The sequence below is a fragment of the Oncorhynchus nerka genome, linkage group LG8, assembly GCF_034236695.1.
Source record: "Oncorhynchus nerka isolate Pitt River linkage group LG8, Oner_Uvic_2.0, whole genome shotgun sequence".
NCBI lineage: Eukaryota > Metazoa > Chordata > Actinopteri > Salmoniformes > Salmonidae > Oncorhynchus > Oncorhynchus nerka.
The window spans coordinates 14,650,682-14,663,194 of record NC_088403.1 but is presented as its reverse complement, the minus strand read 5'-3'; the positions used below and the strand labels follow the sequence as shown (position 1 = coordinate 14,663,194).

At 45.8% G+C, this 12,513-nt stretch overlaps 1 protein-coding gene across 1 annotated transcript in view; it reads left to right on the top strand.

The window, feature by feature from the left end:
* Positions 1 to 12,513, top strand: part of nav3 (neuron navigator 3) — a 292,679-nt gene that overhangs the window by 91,996 nt on the left and 188,170 nt on the right. Inside the window, 2 exon segments of the mRNA XM_065021393.1 lie at positions 11,040 to 11,157; positions 12,368 to 12,420. Of these exon segments, the coding sequence (XP_064877465.1) occupies positions 11,040 to 11,157; positions 12,368 to 12,420 (171 nt within the window).

Here is a 12,513-nt window from a genome sequence, read left to right as displayed (position 1 = left end):
ATGGGGGTTTGAAGATGTCTCGTGCCCATGGGAGTAGTCTATACAGGTTAACAGTAGTCTATACAGGTTAACAGTTGTCTATACAGGTTAACAGTTGTCTATACAGGTTTACAGTTGTCTATACAAGTTAACAGTTGTCTATACAGGTTAACAGTAGTCTATACAGGTTAACAGTAGTCTATACAGGTTAACAGTAGTCTATACAGGTTAACAGTTGTCTATACAGGTTAACAGTAGTCTATACAGGTTTAACAGTTGTCTATACAGGTTAACAGTTGTCTATACAGTTTAACAGTAGTCTATACAGGTTAACAGTAGTCTATACAGGTTAACAGTAGTCTATACAGGTTAACGGTAGTCTATACAGGTTAACAGTAGTCTATACAGGTTAACAGTAGTCTATACAGGTTAACAGTAGTCTATACAGGTTAACAGTAGTCTATACAGGTTAACAGTAGTCTATACAGGTTAACAGTAGTCTATACAGGTTAACAGTTGTCTATACAGGTTAACAGTAGTCTATACAGGTTAACAGTAGTCTATACAGGTTAACAGTAGTCTATACAGGTTAACAGTAGTCTATACAGGTTAACAGTAGTCTATACAGGTTAACAGGTTCAGTTAACAGTTTAGTCTATACAGGTTAACAGTAGTCTATACAGGTTAACAGTAGTCTATACAGGTTAACAGTAGTCTATACAGGTTAACAGTAGTCAGGTTATACAGGTTAACAGTAGTCTATACAGGTTAACAGTAGTCTATACAGGTTAACATTAGTCTATACAGGTTAACAGTAGTCTATACAGGTTAACAGTAGTCTATACAGGTTAACAGTAGTCTATACAGGTTAACAGTAGTCTATACAGGTTAACAGTAGTCTATACAGGTTAACAGTTGTCTATACAGGTAGTCTATACAGGTTAACAGTAGTCTATACAGGTTAACAGTAGTCTATACAGGTTAACAGTAGTCTATAACAGTAGTTAACAGGTTAACAGTAGTCTATACAGGTTAACAGTAGTCTATACAGGTTAACAGTAGTCTATACAGGTTAACAGTTAGTCTATACAGGTTAACAGTTATACAGTTAACAGTTGTCTATACAGGTTAACAGTTAACAGTTGTCTATACAGGTTAACAGTAGTCTATACAGGTTTAACAGTTAACAGTTGTCTATACAGGTTAACAGTAGTCTAACAGGTTAACAGTAGTCTATACAGGTTAACAGTAGTCTAGGTTACAGGTTAACAGTAGTCTATACAGGTTAACAGTTAACAGTAGTCTATACAGGTTAACAGTAGTCTATACAGGTTAACAGTAGTCTATACAGGTTAACAGTAGTCTATACAGGTTAACAGTAGTCTATACAGGTTAACAGTAGTCTATACAGGTTAACAGTAGTCTATACAGGTTAACAGTCTATACAGGTTAACAGTAGTCTATACAGGTTAACAGTAGTTATACAGTTTAGTCTATACAGGTTAACAGTAGTCTATACAGGTTAACAGTAGTCTATACAGGTTAACAGTAGTCTATACAGGTTAACAGTAGTCTATACAGGTTAACAGTAGTCTATACAGGTTAACAGTTGTCTATACAGGTTAACAGTAGTCTATACAGGTTAACAGTTGTCTATACAGGTTAACAGTAGTCTATACAGGTTTAACAGTTGTCTATACAGGTTAACAGTTGTCTATACAGGTTAACAGTAGTCTATACAGGTTAACAGTAGTCTATACAGGTTAACAGTAGTTACAGGTTAACAGTAGTCTATACAGGTTAACAGTAGTCTATACAGGTTAACAGTAGTCTATAACAGGTTAACAGTTAGTCTATACAGGTTAACAGTAGTCTATACAGGTTAACAGTAGTCTATACAGGTTAACAGTTGTCTATACAGGTTAACAGTAGTCTATACAGGTTAACAGTAGTCTACAGGTTAACAGTAGGTTAACAGTAGTCTATACAGGTTAACAGTAGTCTATACAGGTTAACGGTAGTCTATACAGGTTAACAGTAGTCTATACAAGTTAACAGTTGTCTATACAGGTTAACAGTAGTCTATACAGGTTAACAGTCGTCTACACAGGTTAACAGTAGTCTATACAGGTTAACGGTAGTCTATACAGGTTAACAGTAGTCTATACAGGTTAACATTAGTCTATACAGGTTAACAGTAGTCTATACAGGTTAACATTAGTCTATACAGGTTAACAGTAGTCTATACAGGTTAACAGTAGTCTATACAGGTTAACATTAGTCTATACAGGTTAACAGTAGTCTATACAGGTTAACAGTAGTTTCTATACAGGTTACCAGTAGTCTATACAGGTTAACAGTAGTCTATACAGGTTAACAGTTGTCTATACAGGTTAACAGTAGTCTATACAGGTTAACAGTTGTCTATACAGGTTAACAGTTGTCTATACAGTTTAACAGTAGTCTATACAGGTTAACAGTAGTCTATACAGGTTAACAGTAGTCTATACAGGTTAACAGTCGTCTATACAGGTTAACAGTAGTCTATACAGGTTAACGGTAGTCTATACAGGTTAACAGTAGTCTATACAGGTTAACAGTTGTCTATACAGGTTAACAGTAGTCTATACAGGTTTACAGTTGTCTATACAAGTTAACAGTTGTCTATACAGGTTAACAGTAGTCTATACAGGTTAACAGTAGTCTATACAGGTTAACAGTAGTCTATACAGGTTAACAGGTTAGTCTATACAGGTTAACAGTAGTCTATACAGGTTAACAGTAGTCTATACAGGTTAACATTAGTCTATACAGGTTAACAGTAGTCTATACAGGTTAACAGTTGTCTATACAGGTTAACAGTAGTCTATACAGGTTAACAGTAGTCTATACAGGTTAACAGTAGTCTATACAGGTTAACATTAGTATATACAGGTTAACAGTAGTCTATACAGGTTAACAGTAGTCTATACAGGTTAACAGTAGTCTATACAGGTTAACAGTAGTCTATACAGGTTAACATTAGTCTATACAGGTTAACAGTAGTCTATACAGGTTAACAGTAGTTTCTATACAGGTTAACAGTAGTCTATACAGGTTAACAGTAGTCTATACAGGTTAACAGTGGAAAGGCCTTCCATTGGGAAGGATGTCTCTCCTGGCCCCGTCCATCTTGGATTCACTGTCTTGGGGGATTTCTGACAGGGCGTTGTTTTCTTCTGTCGATCATTTGATCTCCCAATCCTGACTCCGCCGTTCTTGACAGACGCTCTCTGATGACGGTTCATCACAGAGCATTGACTTTATGGTCTCATCACTCTCAAGTTTATGCAGTTTTTATGTAGAGCTTAATTATGCAGGAATTGTCTCTTTGCCAGGCTTGGATGTTTGATGGGAGTGTAAATGGTACCTCTCTTCATGCAATCTCCATGTACTACTCCTGAGGCTCAGGTCCCCAGGGTTCATGGTAACATTGCAGAGAAATGCCTATATTTAATCAACCCTCAAATACAATTACCCTGTATTAGAACTGGGTGGTCAGAGCCCCTTGACTGAATCGGCTCAGAGAGTAATGCTGAGTCTCTAATGGCAGCCTATTGACCAGGGCCCACAGACAACCCATAGACTACCCATAGACTGCCCATAGACTGCCCATAGACTACCCATAGACTGCCCATAGACTACCCATAGACTGCCCATAGACTACCCATAGACTGCCCATAGACTACACATAAACTGCCCATAAACTGCCCATAGACTACCCATAGACTGCCCATAGACTACCCATAGACTGCTCATAGACTACCCATAGACTGCTCATAGACCACCCATAGACTGTCCATAGACTACCCATAGACTGCCCATAGACTGCCCATAGACTGTCTGTAGACTGCCCATTGACTTCCCATAGACTTCCCAGGTTGGTTAGACTGGACTAGTAACCGGAAGGTTGCAAGTTCAAACTATCCATCTGTCGTTCTGCCCCTGAACAGACATACTACCCATTGAAAATAAGAAGTTCTTAACTGCCCTAGTTAAATAAAGGTAAAATAAAAATAAAATAAAAATAGACTGCCCATATACTACCCATAGACTACCCATATACTACCCATAGACTACCTATAGACTGCCCATAGACTGCCCATAAACTGCCCATAGACTGCCCATATACTACCCATAGACTATCCATATACTACCCATAGACTGCTCATTGCCTGCCCATAGACTGTCCATAGACTGCCCATAGACTTCCCATAGACTGCCCATAAACTGCCCATAGACTGCCCATAGACTACCCATAGACTGCCCATAGACTTCCCATAGACTGCTCATAGACTACCCATAGACTGCCCATAGACTGCCCATAGACTGCCCATAGACTGCCCATGGACTACCCATGGACTACCCATAGACTACCCATAGACTACCCATAGACTGCCCATAGACTACCCATAGACTGCCCATAGACTGCCCATAGACTACCCATAGACTGCCCATGGATTACCCATAGACTACCCATAGACTACCCATAGACTGCATTGTCAGTCACTCCTTGGTGCTCGATTCACTAATAGCAGTCGGTTACTATCCAATCATGTTCTAATACAGTGTAGATCCAATAGGTGGACTCTAATGTGGATATGGATCCCAGTCCCATTGCAATAACTATACACTCCCTTGACTGTATTGATGAGATATACTGTACATCTACCAGCTATTAGCCACTAACTGTTTTAAGAGGGAACAGTAAACCAAATCAAGACGGTTGTGTTTCGCTTTGTCACTGAGTACCACTCTGTTCAAGGAGGCAAGATCTGAGACCCAAATGGATTCCTATAGTGCAATACTTTTGATAAGGTTCAATAGGCCTCTGATAGAAAATATTGCACTATATAGGGAATAGGGTGCCATTTGTGACTCAGGCTAGGAGGTCGCTGCGACCTTCACACCATGTCACCAGTGATCATGTCAGCAGAACCCTCAGACCCCGAGAGAGGGGGACATTTGTCATGTTCTGTGTTAGCCAGACAATTCTCTGTCTCTGTCTGTGTCTAGATGACTGTGACCTGCCTGTAGGGGGAGGGAGGGAGAGGGGAGAGAGGAGGAGAGGGAGAGAGAGAGATGGAAAGGAGAGAGAGATGGAAAGGAGAGAGAGATGGAAAGGAGAGAGAGATAGACGGCAGGGAGGGAGGAGGGAGGAGAGGGAGGGGGGAGGGGGAGGGGGGGGAGGGGGGAGGGAGGGAGGGAGGGAGGGGGGGGGAAGGGAGGGAGGTGGGGAGGGGGGGGAGATAGACGGCAGGGAGGGAGGAGGGGAGGGAGAGAGGGAGGTGGGGAGGGAGGGAGATGGGGGGAGAGATAGACGGCAGGGGAGGGAGGGAGGGAGGGAGGGAGGGGGGAGGGAGGGAGGGGGAGGGAGGGAGGGAGGGAGGGAGGGAGGTGGGGAGGGAGGGAGGTGGGGAGGAGGGAGGGAGGTGGGGAGGGAAGGAGGGAGGGGGGGGAGAGATAGATGGCAGAGAGGGAGGAGGGAGGGAGGGAGGGAGGTGGGGGGGGAGGGGGAGGGGGAGGGAGGGGGAGGGAGGTGGGGAGGGGGGAGGGAGGTGGGGAGGGGGAGGGAGGTGGGGGAGAGATAGACGGCAGGGAGGGAGGAGGGAGGGAGGGAGGGAGGTGGGGGGAGAGATAGACGGCAGGGAGGGAGGAGGGAGGGAGGGAGGGAGGTGGGGGGGGAGGGAGGGAGGGAGGTGGGGGGGAGAGATAGACGGCAGGGAGGGAGGGGAGGTGTTTAGCTGTAGTAAAAGGACAGGGGTACAGCCAGAAGCCAACATACACATAGGTAACACACACTGACAGCTTTACCTCCTTAGCTAACCTGTGGGAGCAGCCAGGGGGTGTCCCATCCTTTTGAACAGCCAGGGGGTGTCCAATCCCTTTGAACAGCCAGGGGGTGTCCAATCCCTTTGAACAGCCAGGGGGTGTCCCATCCTTTTGAACAGCCAGGGGGTGTCCCATCCCTTTGAACAGCCAGGGGGTGTCCCATCCTTTTGAGCAGCCAGGGGGTGTCCCATCCTTTTGAGCAGCCAGGGGGTGTCCAATCCTTTTGAGCAGCCAGGGGGTGTCCCATCCTTTTGAACAGCCAGGGGGTGTCCCATCCTTTTGAGCAGCCAGGGGGTGTCCCATCCTTTTGAACAGCCAGGGGGTGTCCCATCCTTTTGAGCAGCCAGGGGGATGACCCATCCCATTGAACAGCCAGGGGGGAGGGAGGGAGGTGTTTAGCTGTAGTAAAAGGACAGGGGTACAGCCAGAAGCCAACACACACATAGGTAACACACACTGACAGCTTTACCTCCTTAGCTAACCTGTGGGAGCAGCCAAAACTACACCTCAGTGTCATGTTTGGCCTCGTCGTCATATGAACTACTGGGTGTTTGTGTATATGTGTGTGTGTGTGTGTGTGTGTGTGTGGTTGTGAGTGTGTGTGTTTGTGTATATGTGTGTGTGTGTGTGTGTGTGTGTGTGTGTGTGTGTGTGTGTGTGTGTGTGTGTGTGTGTGTGTGTGTGTGTGTGTGTGTGTGTGTGTGTGTGTGTGTGTGTGTGTGTGTGTGTGTGTGTGTGTGTGTGTGTGTGTGTGTGTGTGTGTGTGTGTGTGTGTGGTTGTGAGCGTGTGTGTTTGTGTTTGTGTATATGTGTGTGTGTGTGTGTGTGTGTGTGTGTGTGTGTGTGTGTGTGTGTGTGTGTGTGTGTGTGTGTGTGTGTGTGTGTGTGTGTGTGTGGTGTGTGTGTGTGTGGTTGTGAGCGCGTGTGTTACATCCCATCCTTCTCTGCTACACATATCAGTGATAAAAGACCACTGCTTCGACTTCCACAGCACAGTGAAATACCCTTGGCCTGTATAAAGTCACAGACAGGTCTGCTTCAGTCCCTCAAGCCCTGAGGCTCTGTCTCGCCTCGGTAGCTGGCTGGCTCCCCCCGGAGGTATTAAGGGTTCACTGCAGGTTGCCGGCAGTACCTGCGCAGCCATAGACACTGCATTGTGCTCCGACTGTAAAGCAGTCTGCTCGCCGCAAGGCACTCTCACACTGGCGTGAAAGCTGATTGTTTATCTGTACAGGAGCCTGACGCTGAGGGAGATGGCTTCATAACAGGTACATTGACAGCTCTGTAGCTAGCCTCACAGTAGCTCTGTAGCTAACGTCACTGGAGAATAGATAGTTGTTGTAACTGCTCCGGGGAGCTTGGATGGAGGGAGAAGGGGGTGTGGGCTTGTGCGCGAGAGGTGTGTGTGTGTGTGTGTGTGTGTGTGTGTGTGTGTGTGTGTGTGTGTGTGTGTGTGTGTGTGTGTGTGTGTGTGTGTGTGTGTGCCCTGTCCTGATGTCATTATTCTCTATGAACGTTGCGAGTGGCACGGCTGAGGTTAGGGCTTCTGTTAGACATGCCGTTGCCAGTCAGTGTTCTGACGTTGCCCGACACCGTTTGCTGGCTGAATAGAATTGCAAGTCAGAGCTCTTAGCAAGAAAAGAAAATAATGAGTCGGGGAAACTGAGACAGTGACGCACGAAATGTTGAACAGTGAGTCTCTATTTAAGGGGCTTAAAGAGACTGAATGAATAGAAACAACAGTGAAGACGAAGGGAAGAGGAGAGTGAATGAGAAGCTGTTAATGTTCACCGTCAGTGTCACAGACACGGGTAGGTTTAGGCTGGCTGCCTCGTTGAGTTTGAAATGAAATAAAGAAGTTGGCTAGGCAGGTTCTTTGTCAATCTGGTGTTGTGGTTTGTGTGTAGGTTCAGATCACACATGGGCTGGGTCGTCTAACGTTGCTGTAATGAATGCACTGGGGGTATAGAGTCACCTTGAACCAGTGTCCTTACAGGGTCCTTACTTTTTCCCTCCGTGACATTATCTGATTTAGAGACGGCTTTGTCATCATTTTCTCTTTTCTGTCAGACCCATTTACTTCATAGGATGTGTCCCAAAATGGCACCATATTCCCTATTTAGTGCACTACTTTTGAGCAGGCCCATATGGTCTGGTCAAAAGTAGTGCACTATACCGCATAGGGTGCCATTTTGTGGCGTAGGACTAGTGGAATGTAGTTTAACACCATGGAGCCACGCAAAGCTTTTCAGATTGTCAATTATTCCAGCATTTCTGAATGTGATGCCAATTTATACAATCATCATTAGAGAATAAGCAACATTTAATTCTAGTGTTGAGCATGTTGTTTGTTTTGCTGGGTGGTGGGAAGTCAAGTTTGGCTGGACAGAAAAACCCTAACAAACAACTCCAAATGTTTCCTCCAGTTGACAGATGCGGTTGCAGTCAGTTTCTCTCTCACCAAAACAATGGCTTGTGGTGAATTGCATTGAATCCGTCTTGATGAGGCACACCTCCCCTCGTGTCTCTCCACTCTGATGGAACACTCCCCTTGTACCAGAGACATCCCTGGCAGAGGAAACTCTCTCTCCCTCGCTCCCTGTGATTGTGTCAATGCGGCACTCTCCTGATTCACTCTTATTTTTTGGGAAAGGGGGAAGAGAGGGAGGGAAGTGGTGCAGAGGATCAAGAGCACCTTCCTCCTCTGGAGGCTCCTCCCTTTGAGGAAGTTTCTGTCACTTCCTGTACCCCCCTGGCATTCCAAACCCCGGCCCCTGGCCGCCCCGGTGCATACTTGGTATTATCTGTCGCAGCAATTAGTAGAGATGTGATGAACCCAGTCCATTCTCCATATCCCTCGGCCATCATAGTATTTCCCGCGGCTTCCGTGACCAGAGGTGTCGGAATGTAAGGCTCTTCTCCACACTGTGGTTGTTCCCCCTCCTCAGGCAGTAGTGGTGGTGCGGCCTAGTGGGACCTGGTTTAAGAGTGTACTCCGGCACGTGCTGTGTGTGTGTGTGTGTGTGTGTGTGTGTGTGTGTGTGTGTGTGTGTGTGTGTGTGTGTGTGTGTGTGTGTGTGTGTGTGTGTGTGTGTGTGTGTGTGTGTGTGTCTAATGAAGGTGCTTCCCGCCTCTCCCTGGTTCTCTTTAATGCCTCCCTCATCAGAGAGAAACCGGCGAACAAAACCACAACAGACAAAACCTTTGAAAGAAGGCGTCTTTGAAAGATACGTGCCCTGTTCCCTGAAAGAGAGAGAAACCCCGTTAATTGGGAGCAATGTGTGAGGCAGAGGGGGGAAAAGGGATCATTTCCTAATAAGGAGCTTGGTTTTTATGAGGGAGTTGCTGGGAAATGGGAACCATAGGCTGGTAGATGTGAAGTGCCTATAATCTGCATATACGTACATCTTTTAACCTCTCTATCAAGTGTTCCTTTTAAAACCACCCCTTTGGTGATATTGAAGTGGTTTTAACTGAGTTTCAGTCAATGGCGTTATTAGTAGGCCACCAGTGGACTGAAAGTCACAGACAAAACCCCTCCACAGAGGCCGGCGCATTTCTAAGCCGATTTTGACATTGAAAATTCCTCATGCTGGTGGAGTCCTCAAACAAACACACGTACGATATGAAGAAAAAAACAGCCCTCGCTTTTTTGAATTAATCTGAGGATAACAAGAAGAGAGTGAGGCTCTGGTATGGTCGTGGGCATCTTTGAGCGGCTCCACAACGGACCCCTGAGGTACGCCTTTTTCAAAGTACCCCCTAGAGAACCCAGTGGAAATAAAGTCTGTCAGGGAAGAAGAAGAAGAGCCCTTCTGTCTCTGAGTATTTCCATGAGTAACGCACGGCCTCGCTGCTCTGAAAATGCTGCAGACACTTTTGTTCATCCTGCCCTCCCTGTGGTTCCCTCCTCCTGCAGGCGGATAGATAGTATGAAAAGATGATCCCCTCAAAATGAGTGTGCAGCGAGATAGATAGGGGACTGCCTGAAGAGAGTTGTAGGAATGCAAGGATAAACCGCAGAAGTAATGCCCCTAACAGACCTGGTCAAAATCTCTGCAGCTGTTAGTTTCAATCACCAGTACAGTACATAGCTAACAAATCAACCTATTGGTTTAAGGGCCGTGATGATACCAGTATCACAATATTTTTTTCCATGGCAAAAATGAAAACATGAAGCAGACCACACTCTTTGGTCCTTTAAAAACCTGCTGTATGTAAAATATTGTGTGCTATAGCACATAAATAAATACATGTGATTCTGGATGACAACATAATGATGTTTCATTAGGGCTGTTTTCCTAAAGAAGTTAAGTCCGTTTGCTGTTTTGTTTCCTAGCCACGATACCACTATACTGGCAGCGTCCTGGTCCTAATCGGTTTATGGATTCTATTGAAAGACCTTCAGTAACAGCAGTTAAACGTCCCGCTGGTGATGCGTTAGTAGCAGGTCGGATCTCTTCTTTAAAAGGCTGATCTGATCTCCTTCCCAGTCCTGCAGAGTGAGCTCATAAACCCAGCGAGTCATCCTCATGTTGTAAGCGTCTGTCTTTGATCAAATATTTGTGTTTGTGTTGGAGAGATGTATTGGGAATCCACTGTTTGGTTAATACTCACTGGCGCGCTGTGTGCTACTTATGTTGAGATGGAACTGGGCCGTCTGATTCTGGGATATAGGAGGACTAAGGAAGCCTGTGTTTGTTATTCTGTGTGGTCGAGGTCAGCAGTGACCGCGGTACTAAAACAAACCTGACTCATACCTCAAATAGGAAATGCCAAGCACTAAGCTTCCCATCTTTAAATTAGTCAGATCAACTTGTTGAACTTTCACTCTCTCCCTCTCTCTCTTTCTCTCTCTCTCTCTCTTTCGTTCTCGCACCCTCTCTCTTTCGCTCACTGTTTCTGTCTCCCTCTTTGTCTATCCCTATTTCTCTCTATTTCTCTCTCTCTCTGTCTCTATTTCTCTCTCTCTCTCTTTCTTTCTCGGTCTTCCTCTCTCTTCTCTCTCTGCCTTTCTCTCTCTCTGTATATCTCTCGCTCTCTGTATATCTCTCTCTGTCTCTGTCTCTCTCTTGCTGATAAAGCTGAAGATCCTGCCAGCCTCCATCGGTCTCTCTCTCTCTCTCTCCTTTCTCTTTGTCTACAGTTATAGATGCCACCCTTACCCCATATTGTCCTCTATGTTGTAGATTTATACAGACTGGGCCAACCACTACCTGACCAAGTCTGGCTGCCCTCGACTCATCAAGGACCTGACCATAGACATTGCTGACGGAGTTCTGCTGGCAGAAATCATCCAGATCATAGGTGAGAGAACACACACACACTCGCTGACGCAAACACACACACACACACACACACAGGCTCTGTTATAAACACACACACACAGGCACTGACGCAAACACACACACACACACTCGCAAACACACGCACACACTCGCTGACACAAACACACACACACAGGCTCTGTTATAAACACACACACACAGGCACTGACGCAAACACACACACAGGCACTGATATAAACCAACACGCACAGACGCAAACACACACACACACTCGCTGACGCAAACACACACACACACACACACACTCGCTGACGCAAACACACACACACAGGCACTGACGCAAACACACACACACACTCGCTGACACAAACACACACACACACACACTCGCTGACGCAAAACACACACACAGGCTCTGTTATAAACACACACACACAGGCACTGATGCAAACACACACACAGGCACTGATATAAACAAACACGCACAGATGCAAACAAGCACACCCACACACATGTACACACACACACACTCCTGACTTAAACTCACTTGTTAGGCTGAGGGAAACTCTCCATTTACCCAGCTATAAAACATAACGGTGTAGGCATTTAGACGGAACACAAAGGCTTTATCTTCATTTCCGACTGGTCTCTGTCAGGAGAGGAGCTCCAGCCCTGGCAGCCCACTACACACAGACTGTAAACTAGTCCTGCTCTATTGAACCATGTGTCTCCCATGTGTATCTTTTAGCTAGCCGAGAGAGGCTGGTGTTGATGCTCTGCCTCTCTCTTTTTCCCACCTCCTGGGCTGTCTTGAAACTTTACCCCTGCTCTCCACAACAGACAATGGCCCGAGATCCCGCGTCAGTAACACTCAGGCAGCAGCTGATGAATTAGCAGAGACTTTTCTTTTCCCAAACTTTCACTGCTCCGTGGTTGGGCAGGGGGCATTCCTACACACACACACACACACACACACACACACACACACACACACACACACACACACACACACACACACACACACACACACACACACACACACACACACATACACACACAGAGAGAGAGATCCATGCTCCCCCTGTCGCTGAGCTCTGTAGGGGCTCCTCCACTAGACTAGAAGTCCCCTAATTCAGAAGGGTCACTGGTGCTCCACTGTGTGTTTAGGCACTTCTTCTTGTGGGAAGGTTTCACACTTCATTTTTTTGTTTTTCTTCTTCTTCTTCCAGCTAATGAGAAAGTGGAGGACATCAATGTCAGCCCCAGGAGTCAATCACACATGGTGAGTCTGCTAGTTCACCTTTCTTTTTGTGGAGCTGATAGTATTATTTCTGCTTTTATTTTTACTGTCATGGTATTTAAACGTTGGTCTGGT